Source organism: Dasypus novemcinctus, chromosome 14, assembly GCF_030445035.2.
Source record: "Dasypus novemcinctus isolate mDasNov1 chromosome 14, mDasNov1.1.hap2, whole genome shotgun sequence".
Taxonomy (NCBI): Eukaryota; Metazoa; Chordata; class Mammalia; order Cingulata; family Dasypodidae; genus Dasypus; species Dasypus novemcinctus.
The window spans coordinates 96,391,171-96,408,466 of record NC_080686.1 but is presented as its reverse complement, the minus strand read 5'-3'; the positions used below and the strand labels follow the sequence as shown (position 1 = coordinate 96,408,466).

At 53.8% G+C, this 17,296-nt stretch overlaps 1 protein-coding gene across 1 annotated transcript in view; it reads right to left on the bottom strand.

The window, feature by feature from the left end:
- Window positions 1-17,296, bottom strand: part of TG (thyroglobulin) — a 249,481-nt gene that overhangs the window by 11,266 nt on the left and 220,919 nt on the right. The window contains exons 44-45 of the mRNA XM_058276072.1: window positions 8,744-8,925; window positions 5,038-5,145 (exon numbers count right to left, since the gene is read on the bottom strand). Of these exons, the coding sequence (XP_058132055.1) occupies window positions 5,038-5,145; window positions 8,744-8,925 (290 nt within the window). The remainder of the gene's footprint in view (window positions 1-5,037; window positions 5,146-8,743; window positions 8,926-17,296) is intronic.

Genomic DNA, 17,296 nt, shown 5'->3' with positions numbered 1-17,296 from the left:
TAGTGACCTCTGTTTAAAGTGCAAATAAAATGACCAATATGCACATTCTATATAACACGTCTCCTTAAGAATCTCCAATGCCTTCCCATCATACTCAGAGAAAGTGCTATCTCATTGCCCGCCATGGTCGACAAACTCCTCTGTGACCTACAAGAAGACGCTGCCTCTCTCTCGTCACCTCCCATCACTTCTCTTCAATGGACTTCAGCTGCACTGGCCTCCTTCTTACCCTCAAACGTGCCAGGCCTTTCCCATCTTGGAGTCTTGGCATTTGATGGTCACTCTGTTGTGGTTGCCAATCACTCAGTTCTTTACAGGGTCCTGCCTTCTCATCCCTCTATTCTCAGCTCAAATGTCACCTTTCCAGAAGGTTCTTGCCTAACTCCCCCTTCTCAAGTCGCCTCTGCTTCTGCTCTCCACTGATCATGGCACCCTTGTGTGTCTCCTTCCCAGTCACCTGAACTTACTCTGCTGTTTATGCCTGTATTGCCTATTCTTTGTATCCCATCCCAGCACCCGTCATCTCCACCCCTTGACTACAGTCTAAGTTCCAAGAGGACAGGCCCTTCTCCCCTTCCAGGCTGCTCTAGCTCCAGTATTTAGAGGATAATATGGGGGCATTCGAGGCGTTTAGTAAACATTTGTTGAATAAACGCTGAAATGGACGTACAGCGAAAGCCAATATATCATGGGATTAGAGTGGACAGTTCAGAATATGATCTCGTTCCATCTTTATTGGGAAATAATCTTGTTAAATCACGCACAATGGAGCTAGGCAGGCCCATGGACTCTGTTCAAGAATCCAGCCACTTAGTATTTTCTTTGGTTTGCTAATTCTAATAAACTCACCAAGACAGTAAACTAAAAAAATGATATTTTGAGTCTTGAATGGTTAAGGCCCTTGGAATGCACAGAAATGTCTAGGAAATGCAGTGGTGAACAGAATGTCTTGAGTTTAGAATTTATGGCTTTGTTTTCCAGGGTTGGGACAACTTAAAAAGGAGAAAAATTATTGCCTCTTTACTCATCTTGATTTTGTTTTTCCTTTCAGAGCCTTATTTTTCCTAAAGGGAAAATAAGCCTAGCTACTGAAGATGGAATGTCTGTGACATGCCAGGTGTTTCGCATACCTCACCTGGAGCTTCACAGCCAACAGCAGGTGAATTTATGTGCATTTGATAGGTGAGCAAATTCAGCTAAGAAATGGAGCAGAGGTTGAAACTCTGGTTGGTTTATCCTCAGGGAGTGTGCTCTTCCCTTCTCTTAGGCTGCCTCTCCCCAAATGCAAGAATGGTCCCATATCCTATACAGTGTCCAGGTAGGTGTTTCATCCCAAGAGCCCCACCCTGTCCCCCATCCAAAGATAGGTCAAATCCCGTCCCTCTGAAACGTCTCCTGCATTGCTGGGGTGGGGGAATGACACCGCTGGACTCTGGGGAGTGAGGGCTTTAGAACCAGGATCCAAAAACAACTGGAGACGAGCTCTGGGGCCCGGCTCTCCCTCACTGGCTCTGGGACTAGAACATAATCCCTTCAGCTTTCTGGCTTTTGCTTCTTTATCTTTAAAATGAAGGAACTGAATGAGGTCATCTTGAAAGTCCCTCACTCATCCATATTCTGGGATTCTTTGAATCTGAATCTCACTTCGGGTTTAAGTTTCTTTGTTCCCTTCTTCATCTGTCACGCCCATTACAATCCAGGTGGACGGCTCGAGAGCCACACTATTCTGTGATCAATTAGCGACAGTCTTGAAAAAAGTGATAATTTCTTGTGTTTTGTTCGCTAGCTACTGCCAGGAAAGCTAATATATGCTAGCAGGAATGGAGATACAAGATTCAAGACAGATGGTGAAAATGTAACGCACACACATATATTTTAAGTATGTAGATTTGAGCCAGAAATAAATGCGAAGTGTGACAGCTCCAGGGCAGAGCCAGAGTGGCGTCTTTTTGGGCAGAAAAGATAAACTTGTCAACAATTAAATTAGTTTCTGTGATTCATTCATTGCTTCAAGTGTCTACTCCGTGGAGGGCAGCGAGCAGTGACCACGCTGGGGAGGGAAGACACACGCACAGGGCTGACAAGGACGTGGCCGATGGACAAAATAACAGGGCTCTCTTGGCACTTAGACGCTTTCCTGGGCAACGCTCTGTAGACAAACGCACTCGCTCAATAACCCCCTAGAGTAGGTACGATTACTTTCCCTAGTGACCTAGATGAAGAAACTGAGTCACCAAGGAGGCTAAGTGACTTGCTTTTGGTGGCCAAGCTACTAAGAGTCAGGGCAGGGCCCTGCTCTTACCCTGGACACTCACCTGCCTGTACCGAGTAGTGACATCTCCGCTGTAAAATGATTCAGCGGTTCTTTGGGTCCCTCTCCTCCCCAAAGCACAGAACACGAGGGCTGGAAGGGGCCTGGAGGGTGACTGAGCTCAGGGGTTGGCACATCTAATGAGCACCACCTTGCCGTCATGGGCCGTTTTACTCAAAGCTCTAGGAGGTGGCGAGAAAGCGGCCCGGGAGGCTCAGGTCCTGCAGGTCACTCCCACCCTCGCGGGTCCTGGGGCCAGGGCTCCCCGGAGCTCAGTGAGCCAATGTCCCCCGCCAGCCTGCGCCCATCTCACAGATGGCCAGACCGGGTCCCAAGCAGCCTGCAGACCACAGGAGAAAGGACCCCTGCCCTCGCCCGCGCTGGACGTCCCCTCTGTCTTGAGGTGCTGGGTATGATTCTGTCCTTCGGTGTGATCTCCTGGCCACCCTCTGGGCCCGGAGGGTCCCTTGGTAGTGAGGGTCTGTGAGTCATGAAGCCCCAGGAGGGGCTTTGGGCGAGCCTGATGCACGAGCAGCCTCCTTTCCAGAGCGGTCTGCGGGCCCAGGGCGGGGGAGCTGGGTCTGGGGGCGCAGGAGGGCCGTGGGGAATGCTGCTCAGCACCACAGCGGCCGCGAGAGTGAGGGTGCTGGTACCTGTGTTGGGGGGTCACTCCTCCGAGGTCCCCCAGGCACAGGCCGCAGGGCTCGGGGCCTGCCCGTTCATTGGCCTCCCTGGCGGAGCCCCGACAAGGGGAAGGCTTGGAATCCAGCAGACGCGTTTGCTTTGTTCTGCCCTGAGGGTTGCGCCCTCCCTAGCAGGTGTATTCTTTTTTTGTAAGTTCTGGGGTCGACAGGTTTCAGCACATTCTAGAGCTTGTGGTGACCGTGTCGTGGGCGCATTGGGCCCTTTGCTGTCCTCCGCCTTGGACAGAGGAAGGCAGAGAAGTGGTGGGGGCCGAGAGCACTGGGCACGCCCGGCCAGGCCTGGGGAGAGGCCGCCGGGCTGTCCCAGGGACGGCTCCCCCCCCTCGGCTGGCCATGGGAGGCACCTGCCCTGATCCCGAGGCTCCTTCCACCTCCTCTCCTCACCTCTGTCTCCCACGGCCTCTTACAGACCCTGGCTCCTGCAGCCTGGAGGCAGCTCTTGACTCCAGAAGCTGAACCTGTTTGAAACCATAAATAGTTCTCGAAGAGAGATCCACGTTGGAGGGGAGGGCTCTGGAGCTCAGAGAAGCTATGGGGAGGCTTCTGCCCGGTCACTAACCAGCTGCTCATCCTGAGGAGGATCACAGTGAACTCTCTGAACCTCAGGCTCCTCTTCCTTAAAGTAGAGATAATCCTTCCAACTCAGTGGACCACACACAGATTCTAGATGTTCTTGTGAAAGCAATAGAAATTGCATAATCTGTTCAGGGAAGCTATAAATACTCATCGTTTAGGGGAAACTAGAAGACCTTGGGGACGTTGCCAATTATGCTGATAAATTATGTTTATTTATAAAACTTCCCTTGATACCACTGCAAAGTAAGAAAGGCTAAAGGCCTGATAGGCGCTTGATATTTTTATGCCCCAACTAGAGTCAGTCCCAATGGGAGGGGAAATTGTAAACCTCGTTTTGTAGATGAGGAGGTGGTTGATCAGAGAGGCAAAGGAGCCTGCCCAAGATTGCACAGCAGGAGGTGGAGTGGGACCTTGGCCTGGAAAGCCAGGGTTCTTTTACTCCACCTCCCTGCCACCTATGGGCCAGGGGGGTCAATGCCCTGGATCCCGCACGGCAGCCCTTGCTCATGTCCTTATGTAAGAGTTTTAAAAACCCAATACTCTTGCATCTTTTTCAAACAGGATGCCCTGACTTAACAGGGGGATTCAGTGTGAAATGGGCAGGAGCTGGCCCTGCTGGGATGGGTGCTGGGGTGACTGGCTCAGGGCCATAAGGTCCTCCCTCCAGAGCCCTGGGTGGCCACGTGCCCAAGGACCCTGGCGCTTTCCTCTCAGATTCTGGGGCTGAGGCCAGCTCGGCCCCGCCTCTTAGCCCCGGGGCCTCCCTTGTTCCCAGATGGAGCTGTGGAAACCAGACCTTCTTTAGCCTTCTCCTTGGCTTCTGGGACCCTCAGGGCTGATTTCTGTGCTCTTTGGTTGCCCCTTCCCTTCTCACTGGTTTCTTCCACTTGCACCCCTTTTTCTCCTTCCCCTTTTGGTGATTTTGTTGTACCTGAGACTTTTATGGTAAGGTGCCTTGAACCTATTCTGGGAGGAAGAATGGTATATAGGTTGGGACTAAGCAAAATATTCTGTTGGTTGCAAAAAAACCCCACAAAATCCTTTTTTATTTTGGAAAGTCATTTTCAAAAGCTCAATTTCTAGAGGGATAAACATGTAGAATTAAAAAGAAGCTTTTTCCTCTAAGCTAGGCTCATCAGGGATAACTGAAGCTGCGCTAGCAAAATGCTCCATCATTTACAAAGCTTTTCTGCCTTTTCCTACACTTGCTCATTCCTGGGGATAAAGTGGCGATAACTATCGGTCTCATTTTCAGATGATGCAGCTGAGGCTTAGAGAAGCTCAGGGACTTGTCAAAGGCCGTTGAGCCAGGACGTGCGCCCGGCTACTGCCTTCCTCTCTCAGCCTCCCTGGGGAGCGCAGCAGTGCCAGGGACCCGGCTGGACGGCCCGCACCTGCCCACGCCCCGCACCTGCCCACGCCCACGTTGGCCCACGGCCACCTTACCTGCTGTGGCCAGAGCTTTCAGGAACATGGTACATGAAGACGTTTCCTTGGGCCCTCCTTGCCCAGTGGCCGGCCATGGCGATCACAGGGCAGGTGATAAAGTAGTCCCTGGTGGGAGGTGGACAGAGGAGGGGTCTGTGGACAACTGTGCCATGTAAGGCTTCTCCCAGGCAAGGGGTCCCCAGGCTTCCAGCCCTCAGCAGGCCTGCAGAGCACACTCTCCCTGCCTTCCCTGCATCCTCTCCTCACCCAATTGGTGATAGGACACTGTCTGCTTAGGGTGACGGCTGGCCATGCTCTGACACTGCTGTCCACGGCAGCGCCTCTCGGGTCAAGAAACGCCTGGGATAAACATCTTCCCAGAGCATCAGCTGTCCATAAAGATCTGGGAGTAAAACAGCTTATAGTAAAGCAAAAGCAGATATAGTATGGGGAAGCGGACTTGGCCCAGTGTTTAGGGTGTCTGTCTACCACATGGGCCTCCTTGACCCATGTGGAGCTGGCCCATGCACAGTGCCGATGCAGGCAAGGAGTGCCCTGCCATGCAGGGGTGTCCCCACATAGGGGAGCCCCACGCGCAAGGAGCGTGCCCCGTAAGGAGAGCCGCCCAGCCCAGCGCGAAAGAAAGTGCAGCCTGCCCAGGAATGGCGCCGCACACTCGGAGAGCTGACACAAGATGATGCAACAAAAAGAAACACAGATTCCTGTGCCGCTGACAACAACAGAAGTGGACAAAGAAGAACACGCAGCAAAATGAGCACAGAGAACAGACAACCAGGGTGGAGTGGGAAGGGGAGAGAAATAAATAGATAAATAAATCTTTAAAAAAAACAGATATAGTATGGAGTAAAGAAAATACAGTGACCTCAGTGATACAGGTGACACCCTCAGACTAGGGGTTTCCAGTTGGGGGTGATTTGCCTCCCTCTCCCCATGGAGCATTTGGCAATGTCTGGAGACACTTTAAAGGGCACAGCTGGGGGCGGGGGTTTTCCACTGGCATCTAGTGCACCCCACGATGCACGGGACAGCCCCCTCGGCCAGGCGTTATCCGGTCTAAAGTGCCAACAGTGAGGAGCCTGCCTTCAAACCCCAGAGTTCCGCAGCCACTCCCCTTTCGGGGGTAACAGGGTGAATAGACGCCAGCAGCGCCAGTTCACAGCGGGGCCTGGTGCTGGGACGCGAACGGCTGGTGCTCTGCGAGGCGGCAGGCCGGGGTGAGCTCAGCAGTCCGCGCAGGCCATGCCAGCCGCCAGGGCTTGGGGAGCCACCAGCTGTGCCGTCCTCTCCCTGAACTGCACTCTTCTGAGCTGAGAACTGGGTCCAGCGGGGCCCCCATCAGGGTGTACAGTGACTGCGCTGAGCTCACATGTGCGAGCGTCACGCAACGCGGAGGGCCACCTGCCCTGGCGAGTCTGGAGGAGCCTGTAGGGTAGCCGGGGCCTGGAAGGGCAGATGAGGGCAGCCGGGTGTCATCCCATGGACCCATTTGTGCAGGACAGGGAGGGGATGCCACACAGGGAGGGTCACCCACTAGTGGGTCTGCAGAGGGAGGTTGGTGGACGAGGCAGGGGCAGGGAGGCCCGGGAGGCTGTTGCCCATCTGGCCAGGAGGGAAGGAGGCTGCCTCCTCCAGGAAGCCTTCCTCGGCTGCCCCACCTCAGCACTTACTCCAGGGCAAGGAGTGTCCTGAAAGCCAGTTAAAGGCAAAGTCAAGGCAAGGGCTTAGGTGCCCCGAGCTGCTCCCGCCAGCGTGCTCTCAGCCAGCCCTGACTCGGTGACGAGTAGCTCAGGGCCAGGGACTTGGACATCTGTGGTTCAGAGGGTCCAGCCTAAGGCTGGCCTCCAGAAATAGCTGCTGGCGCTGTGGCTTGAGGCGGAGCTCTGCCTTCGAGGGAAAATTAAAGCCTTTCTAGTCCCTAAGTTCTGAGGTGGCTGCACACAGTTCTATTCTGAGCCAGTGACCCTCAGCTGGGAAACCACGGCCTCCCGGGGAGGCCAAGCCAGGCGGTGGGTCTCCGACTCCCTCCACACCCATCCTCTCCCGACAGAGTCAAGTACAGCCAAGGCATCTGAGCCTAGATATTGGCTCTGACCAGGGCCAAAGAGCAAAGGAGAAGCATGGAAGCAGGGAGGGAGAGAGAAAGTGACAGGATGCCCAGGGAAGAAGGAAGCCCTAAGGAACCTGGGAGCATGCCTAGGGGCCCGTGGGGGGCTCAGAGGGGAGTGAGAGCCGGCGTCCCTGCTGCAGCCTCGTCCCCAGGGCCCCTGGAAAGGAGGGAGAGCTGGAACCTGGACGGTTCCTCATTTCCAGTCTGACGACCATCCTTGACTCCGCGCTCACGCAAAACACAGCTCTCAGCCCCAGGGCGTCAGGCCATGTGGACAACTGCAAGGCGGGGTGGGTCAGTGCTGGGAGAGGGGGATGCCCGGTCTCGGCAGAGTCTATGGGCAGCCTGTAGCCCCCCTGGGGGACAGGGGACAGAGAACATTTCCCAAAAGGGGAACGAGTACATAAGCAGGGAGCACAAGGAGAGCAGCTCACAGGGCGCCCTGGCTCCATTCCTATTTGGGGCGTGACATTGAGCACAAAAGCCCATCCTCAATAAAATATGGACTGGAGTGGACTTACTGATATTCTACTATAAAACTATTGTGACGAGCAATAGAAGAAATTTTAGCATCGAGGTGGAGAAAGTGGCCACAGTAGTTGCTGAGGGCGGGGAGAGGGTAGAAGAGATGTGATGTGGGGGCATTTTCGGGACTTGGAGTTGTCCTTAATGATATTGCAGAGTCAGATGCTGGACATTATATATCCTGCCATGACCCACTGAATGTACTGAGGGAAAGCTGAACTACAGGGTCAACTGTTATCCACGTGGTGCAGCAGAGCTCCAAAATGTGTTTGCCGAGGGGGAGGAGTGTGCCACAGTGATGGGGGAGGTTGTTGGTGTGGGAGGAGTGGGGTGGGGGGTGAGGGGTATACAGGAACCTCTTATATTTTTTAATGTAACATTTTTTGTGTGATGTATAGAACTTCAAAGAAACACAATTTACAAAAATGATGTGGGGGAGTGGGTTATATGGGTACCTCTCGGTTTTTGTTTTTTTTAATGTTTTTTAATGCAACATTCCTTGTGATCTATTAACTTTAATTAAAAACAAAACAAAACAAAAAAAAACCCACCCTCCCTGCGCCAGCCTCAGTTTCCCACAAGCAGCCCGAAGCCTGGCTGCACAGTAGAACCATGTGAGGAGCTTTTAAATCATACGGATGCCCCTGCGGCCTGGGCATCGGCCGTCCTTCACAAGCTCGGCACGGGATGCAGTGCAGCCAGCGTGGGGCCCCTCCTGCTGGGCCCGGCGCGCACGCCGCAGGCTCGCTGTAGGGGTTGGTGGACGGGGGGCTTCCCACGCAGTGCATACAGCAGGCGCCCCCGGCGGGCCTTTGGTCTCTGTGGCCCACGCTCGAGCCTCCGCAGGGTGCGGGTCAGCCCCCTCGTTCCTCCCACGGCTCTGGGCTTCCCCGGCCGCTGGTTCCACCCCACAGCTCCCCCGGGGCTGCCCCTTTAGGGCAAGCACCAGATTTCGCACCGAAAGCACAGTGAGAAGGAGACCAGGAATGCGGAGCCGCGCAGCCCCGTGCCTCACTCGCCACCTCCGCGTCTACTCGAGGTGCCCCGGGGGGACCCCGCGCTCAGGCTTACCGCGTGGCGTTCTCCAGGGCCCGCGAGAAGGCGGCGTAGTCGCCCGTGGAGTGCTCCAGGGCGTAGTACCACGCCACGGCCGCCTCCACGCGCGCGTCCTGGGCCGCGCCGCCCAGGGAGTTCTGCAGCGCCCGGTAGAAGGCTGTTTTGCTGCTGGTCCTGCCCTGGCTTTCTTCAAATTGCTGAAAGAAAAGACAGAATTCCCCAGATTCTAAAAGGCCCGAGTCCGTATCATCAAACCCCTGGCCTAGAATTTTCTCTCTGGTGGCGAGCGCCCGGATGCTGGAGCGGACAGGCCGGGGTGACCCCCGCTCTGCTTTGTCTGGCCGCGTGAGCGTGAGCGCGCGGCTGCGCCCTCTGTGCCTTAACTTCCCCTTCTGAGCGGTGGAAGAACGTTGCACATCGTGTTAGTTTAGGAACCAAAAGGGACAACAGGTGACCAGCTTAAAACACGGCCACTGCCCGGACCTGCTTCTGGCAGGGGAGCTCATTCGGTCCTCACGCCTCGCTCCTTCTCCAGATAGAGGCCTGTGGAGGCTCGGGCTGGTACAGATGAGCGGCACCGTGTGCCAGGTGTGGGAAACGGTGCTGACGGGCCCCGCTCACCTGGGGCGCACGTTCTAGTGGCGCAGCAGGACAATGAGGAAACAGTAGACCGTTCATGGGGGTAGGTGCGACAAAGAAGACAGAGCAGGGTAAGAGCAACATAGAGTGGGGGGCAGGGAGCCACTAGACGGGACGGTCAGGGAAGGCAGGCAGCTCTATGGGGGAAGAGCGTCCAGAGGGAACAGCATTCATTCATTCATTCATTCATTCATTCATTCAGCGAGGTCCTGACCTCCCTGCTGTCGGCACTGGGGGTGTCTGGGCGGGTCATTTCCTTTCCCCAGGACCCGGCTTCCTCATCTAGGAAGCCGAAGAGCAACAGAGGGAGGGAGGCAAGCGGAGCCTCGGCCCCTGCAGTGCCTGGGGCTCGTTCAGCTCCGGGAGCCTGTGTGAACAGGAGCGCATGCCCATCAGCGCACCATGGCGTGATGAATTGTTTCTCTAATCATTTCCAGACGTTCAGGGGCTATGATTAGAATTCGAGGAGGGAGCATGATCAGGAAGTACCCCTCCCGGAGAGGAAGTCTATTAGAGGCCTTTCACCCCTCCCGGGGGGGCTGCACAACCGGGCTTAAGGAGAAGGGGCTGGGCCGCCCGGGAGGATTAGCTCATCCAGGGCGTCCAGGAGCAGCGACACCACAGCCAGCAGGGCGGGAGCAGGGCAGCAAAGGTGGGAGGTGGGCCCAGGGGCCTTCGTCTGAATTCCATCTGTAACAGTCCCTTCCCTGGAAAGAAGTCGGAAGCAAATACGGCAAAACAAAATATTCATTATATCTGATTAGTGATACATGAGAATTAGTATTATAGTGGTGACGTTCAAATACGTTTGACCATGACGTATCGTAAGACATTGTATTTACGTACTATACACACACACACCCCTGAAATAATGTTCATGAGACAGCACTTCCTTTTACCACGTAATACATCTGAATGTTTCCATTCTATCCTAGCCTAGTCCAATTTATTCTAGTTTAGTGGAAAAAAAAACAACTTGTCTGCTATCTATTAAGTTCACTTCACAACCTACTGCTGGGCCCATGCTCATTGCTTGGCAGGGGTCGGGGTATGCATCGTATTACTCTCTGTTCTTTACTGAGTGTTTGGGATATTTCATAACCAAAGGGAAAAAAAATGATAGCAGCAATGATTTGCAAACTTATTGCCAAACTTTGTGCTAAACATGTCACATAAGTGTTTCATGGAAGTATCAAATTAACCATGTGAATTGGGCATTATATTATCCTGCTTAAAACCCCATTACACTGAGGCTCAGACCCTCGCCATAGCTTGGTTAGGGACAGGAAGCACGAGCTGGAGTAGCTCCAGGTCTTACTGAGGGTTTTTTTGTTTTTGTTTTTGTTTTTAAAGATTTATTTCTTTCTCTCCCCCCCCCCCCCCCCCCCCCCCGGCCCGGTTGTCTGTTCTCTGTGTCTTTGCTGAGTCTTTTTTCTTTGTCCACTTCTGTTGTTGTCAGCGGCACAGGAATCTGTGTTTCTTTTTGTTGCGTCATCTTGTTGTGTCAGCTCTCCGTGTGTGCGGCGCCATTCCTGGGCAGGCTGCACTTTCTTTTCACGCTGGGCGGCTCTCCTTACGGGGCACACTCCTTGCGCGTGGGGCTCCCCTATGCGGGGGACACCCCTGCGTGGGAGGGCACTCCTTGCGTGCATCAGCACTGCACATGGGCCAGCTCCACACGAGTCAAGGAGGCCCGGGGTTTGAACCGCGAACCTCCCATGTGGTAGACGGACGCCCTAACCACTGGGCCAAGTCCGTTTCCCACTTGCTGAGGGTTAACGCCAGGTCCTTTCTCCCTGGTTATTACTTATTAAATAGGACCTTGTGTTAGAGCCACAGGCACTGGGGACCTCAGCCAAATGGCCAGATAGAAAGGCTGCCCCCTGGGTCTTGGGCCGGTGTCATGAACAGAACATTGAGTTTGAGGTTCAAAATTTAGGATTCAAGTCCCGGTGGCCAACTTGGGTGGGTGAATCTTAGAAAAGGCATTTCTCATCTCTCTGAGCCTTATATATTCAAAAAGAGTATGATAATAATGATAGCACCCACCCCCCCACACACACACACACATTTTTTAACCTCCCATGAGGAGTAAGTGAAAAAGAACCATGTGAAAATGCTCTGTCACCTGCAAGGTCTTCTCCTGCAAGGTGTGGCTGCTTTTCCGTGGACATGGTGGATGCTGGCCAAGAGGAACCAGGGCTCAGAGTAATGAGCAAGAACCTTGGACCAGCAGTTCCAGATTTGCATCACATCTCTTCTCTTTCCCAGCTGTGTGATTTGGGCAAGTCCCTTAACCTCTCTGACCCCCAGGTTTTTCACACACATGGTAGGGATCATTAACGTCTACTTTACAGTGTTGTCTTGAGAATTAGAAATGATGTTATAAAGCACCTAGCTCAAAGTCGGGCTCATAGCCTAGTGCTATAATGAGCCCTGTTCTTTGTTAATTATGGGTTTTATCAGACACTAGACATAGCTTAGAGATAGGAAGCACGAGCTTCCTCAATTAGAACACTGAAGGATGAGCACAAGGCCCCTTTATCAAAATGAGGACAACATCGAGAGATGGGATGTGTGCCTATCTTCACAGAAGAGCACTCCCTCCCGCCTTTATTTCGAAACTCGTTTCTTCTTTTGGATGATAGGAAGTTCTTAAACAACTGTGCAAGGAAACATTGGCCCAGCGGGCTTGGTGGAGGGCAGAAGGCTCAGGGCCTCTGCGCTCAGCTGTGGACTGAAGATGAGGAGGTTAGGGACGGAGTGAAGGGAAACATGGAAGGGGAGGCACTGGTCTAGGGCGTCTCTGCATGCAGGTATTTAATCACGAAAGAGGTGATAATGCGCACCCAGCCCCTCCCATGCCAGGGACTGAGTGGGTCTAAAATCTGGGAATGGGACAGAAGTGGGGGGTAAGTTCAGTTCGTTCTAGGGGGAGGGCCGGGCACCAGCTGCATTAAGTTAGGTCCTTCTTGAGTACTCGGCCACATGGGACAGAATCCTCCTTCCGTTCTGAGCGGGAGGCCTCTGGCTTCCAGGACCAGGTGTGCTGGCCCTTCACTGTGCAAGCTCAGGGGTGCGGCTTTCCCTCCCCCCTTGCCCCTGTGTGAAAAGAGGGGTGCAGTGAGACCAAGGAGGCAGTGGGGCTGACCGCTGACATTTAGGGATGCCTCCTCGTGAGAGGCTGTCTGCTGGAGCGGAGATGACAACCAGGCAGCGGTGGGAAGGAGGCCAGCCCAGCCATGCTCCAAGGCTCTCTCTGTGTCAGACGCTGGCTGGGCCCCCGGGGTCTGCTCCATTTCCTACCGGGGCCATCCTGGGAGGCAGGGGCTTGGTTTTAAGGAACAGACCCTGGCTCAGAGCGGGGAAGTGCTGCTCTCACAGGGGCACAGCCAGGTAAGGAGTGGGGCCGGGGGCAAAGGCCGAGGCTGCAGTGGCTGCCCTTCCAGGCCATCGAGCCCGCTGCTGTCCTGGAAAACAAGGCCACTGACCAGACCCCAAAGTGTCCCAGGCCACGAGAGCAGCTCTAAGCTCCCTGAATGCCAAATACACTTCCAAGCAGGGTGCTCCTTTACCCTGGTTTGCCTGGATAGCAGCTATCAGACTAGACTGGGCTTTGGAACTTCCACATCAGCATTTATTACAATTGCCTGGGAATCTGGTTAAAATGCAGATTCTGAGGCTGCAGGTGGAGTCTGAGAATCTGCATGCTAACAAGCTCCCGGGTGCAGCTGCTGCTGGTCTGAGGACCTCACCACCAGTGGGAAGGTGCTAGAACCTCCAGGCCTTGCCCAGGAAGCAGGACAGAGAATGGTGCGAGAGCAGGTTCTGGAATCAGACTAGCTGGTAACAAATCAGCCCCACCCTCTTAGTTCCGGGAACATGAGTAAATCACTTAACCTTTCACCACCTTGCTTTCCTCATTCATAAAAGGAGGGCAATTTTTAAAAGGCCTATTGCATAGCATTACTGTCAAATTCCAATGAAATGCACATACAGAGTTTAACCATTCTTGGCCCTTGGTCCATACCTATAAATATGAGTAATTATGATTAACCCGTCCCCGCGCAGGGACAGAGGCCCCTGAGTGCCCTCAGGACACGGAGCTAAATTCCCGCTCTAGGACCATCATGGGCTGGAAGGGCAGGGATTGTCTGGACAGTGCCATGTCCAGCATGGTGCCAAGCTCTTCCTGGGACTTCAGTATGTGCCAGATGCATGAAAAGGTACGGCGGGGCCTTTGAGGAGAGGCTGAGAACAGAACTCTTAAGTCAAACCTCTTGGCTTCAAATCCTAGAGGTGGAGAGATCTGGGCTTCTAACTTTGCCATTTATTAGCTGTGTGACCTTGGGCAAGTTCCTTAATCTCTCTGTGCCTTTGTTTCTTCATCTGTAAATTGGGCACAATAATATTACCCTCTTCAGAAAACTGTCATGGGGATTAAATGGCAGAATACCTACAAAGTATGTGGCACCATATATCTTGTTATGGTTGTTATGTATTTGTAGACTAGATTTGTATGCAGTTCTCATGGGTCAGGGAAGCCCTTGTCTTTGAGAGAGGCCTGAGCAGGGTTTGTCCCTGTTGGCTGTGCGTCCAAACACTCAGAACCCCTCTTCCATATCACTCTTGGAAAATGACTGGCCCACCCAAAGGATGGGCGTCCTTCACGTCTTCTTCAGAAGAAGGACGTCACTCTTAAGAACACCAGGTGCCAAGCTGTGGGCGCTGCTAAAAAGGAGTGCATCCTACGTAAAATGGTCTCAACAGTTTCCAGCTGAAAATCTAAGGGAGGGCAGCCACCTTATGCTTCCACGAGAAGGGAGATTAGAGATGCACCTTTTAAGGGCCTCTAAGCAGCTGGCATGTGATCTTCTAGCTGGTCAATGTTCTGGAGATGGCCGGTGGACCTGAGCCACCACAGGGCACCCGGCAATGTTGAGCAGCACATTTTCAGCAAGGCCTAGAACCCACATCTCTTCGTTCCTTGCAAGGGTCAGAATCAAAGATGCTGTTGCTAATTCAATTTAGGGTCAGCAGGAGGGTGCCGGGGCCACCAGGTGATGCAAGCTCCCATTTCCACAGGCTGTGATGACTCGCAAGCGCTGCCTCAGACGGTGGGTTTGCTGCAGGTGAGGGCGTTGGCAGGTCCTCTGTTGTGTTTTTAAAAGGCAGCCATTGATCGGTCCTAAAGAAAAGTTAGAGCTCTTGGGGATGCATCCAGAGGAGAGGAAGGGCTACCCAAGTCCTTGGCTTCACTGCCATCTTGAATTACTGTGGTTCAGTGGATCAAGCACGAAACACGGCGTTGTGGAGACCCGGGCACAAATCCTGCTCTCGTATGTGACCTCAGGCAATCAGTCTCCAATGAGTCAGTTTGCTCAGTGAATGCACCTCCCTGTGCCTCCATCTCAGGTCTGAGTAATGGACTTAGCGTTAGAATTAAATGAACTGATTATTGTAAAGCAGTTGGCATCTGGGAAACGATAACTATTACTTCTCTCTCCCCTCTAGTTAATACATTATCAAAGATACGATCAATCAAGTGGATGAGCTTCAATTCATGATGCCATCCACCAATGTCTACTACATACCACGTGCCTGGAACAGCTCCAGATATCTGGGGTACATCAGTGAGCAAAAGAGTCCAAGTTCCCTGCACTTTGGAAGTTCTAGTAGAGTGGGGACACATTACGTGTCTTTGTGATCTAGAATGCTAGTGATAAGGGTGACAGACAGGAAGAAAAGTGAGGCGGGAGGCGGTCCGGGGGTGCCATCTGGTGAGGATCACAATAGGAATCCCAGGGAGGACAGTGGAACCAAGACTGGAAGGAAATGGGAGATCAGGAGAGGAGACAGGTGGGGGAGAGTGGGGCAGGGGGGAGGAAGGGAGGGGGTGAAGTGGTAGAGTGGGCGAGGGGCGAGCGCAGGAGAGGAAGTCAGAGGGCATGGAGCAGGGAGCGGATGCAGTGGCTCACCCCGCTTTTTGCCCCAGAGCGGGCCAGGAGAGGGCTTCCTCCACTGTGGTCTGCCTGCCCCAAGAGCGAGGCCCACTTGGGGGCAGGGTGGGGCCAGCCAGGGGGGTCCTGCTCCGGGCCCACCAGCTCAGCGGGGCTCCGGGGAGCAGCCCACCCAGCCATGGCAGCTTCCTACCCACTCCTGCTCCTTCTATGCTCCCAGGATGGCGGCTCGAAACCTGGACCTAATCCTGAGAGCTCTCCCCACTGGGACAGAGGCTGGCCCCCTCTCACTCTCCCCAAGCCCTGACCGAAGCCCCTCCCACCTTCCACGGACCCAGTTGTCCCCTCTCTCTTGGGCCTTTGCTGCGTCGCTCCCCGACTACTCCCTGGAGGCCTTGGGGTCTCCACCAAGGAGCAGGGCCTCTGCCTGAGCTCCCCTCTGCGTCCCCAACACCAGCCACCTGGCTTCAGCTGCACCTGGGGAGAGCTCCTCTCACCAAGGGCACTGATGGCCTCCAGGGACCAAGCTTCGGGGACTCGGTACCCCCCCACCTCCATCCCGCTCACCACCTCCTCCCTGGCATCCTGCCTCTCTGGACTTGGCAGATCCCCTGCCATCCCCTCTCCTCAAAACCGCCCCGTCCCAGGCTCCTGAGGGCCCCCATTCTGCTGAATCTACTCACTTGCAAATGCTGAGGCTCCCCCGCCCCCCTGTCCACCCAGGCTTGTGGGTGGTCCCATTTCCTTCGCCAGCAATGTGGAACTAGGAATTCCTACATCTCTCTCCAATCTGAACTCCAAATTGTCCCATCCAAATGTCCCCCATCTCCTGCAACTCTCTCAGGCCCCAGAACTCCACATGTACACCATTGAACCTCATTCACCCCTGCACTTCCTCATCCACCCCTGCACTTCCTCACCTCCAGAGCCTCCTCTGGAGGTGGCTCGTCCCCACCTCCTTTCCCATCTTCAGTAACTAAGACCTACACCCTGTCCCCTGATTGAAAACCAGAGTTGTTTCCTGTCTCCCCAACATCCAGCTGTACCCCAGTCCTGGTGAGTCCCCTCCTGTCCGTTCCCACTGCCCTATCTAGTTCATGCCCTCAGCATTCCTGACCCATCGTGGGGGTGGCGTAGTAGGGCCTCGTACACAGAAGGTCCTTCATCGTTATTTTGTGCATCGATTACTCTCAACGTCATGCAAGATGGTGATGTCATTGCAGGTCTGAGAAGGAGATCCAGAGGAGAATCCCCAAAGGAAAGGTAGGCAGGCTGTAGGGCTCCCCTGGTTCTTCCACAATGGCATGAATGAATAAATTACTTAATGAACGCCCCAGAATCTTGCAGAGCTCTGACAGACACAAAAACTCATCTGTACATTCAATGGACGTGAATTGAAGCCCTGTTGTTTGAAGGATCAGAGGCTTCAGAAAAAAGAAGACATAGTTCTTGCCAAGGAAGAGAGCCAGGGAACGTCAGAAGGGCCAACCTACTAATGAGCAAAGCGGTCCATGAACACTGCTTGCTTCCAGTGGGAACAGCGGTGCCGTGGAAAGAGGGTGGGCTCGGGAAGCGGGCTGACCACTTCCTCACTTCCCGCTCTCCCCAGCCTACCCTGAGGAGCCTTCTCTCCCCCCTCCCTGAAATGGCTTTTATCAAGGTCACTGGTGACCTACTTCCTGTTGAGTCCAATGGCCACATCTCTAACCGCATCTCTCCCAAATTTCAATGACGTTTGACTCTTGACCTCTTTCTCTTCTTGACTCTTGAGCAATCACGTATTCCTGGTCATTGTTCAAACCTTTATCTCCAGCACTGAACTTCCAACTCGCATACGCAGTTGTCTAATCCAAGCTATAGCCCAACTTGATCATTTCTCTCTGTTGCCATGTCTACAGCGCTAATCACAGTTACAAGCTTTGCCTCTTGTACCTCCACAACAGAGCATACTCTGGTCTCCCCACTTCTT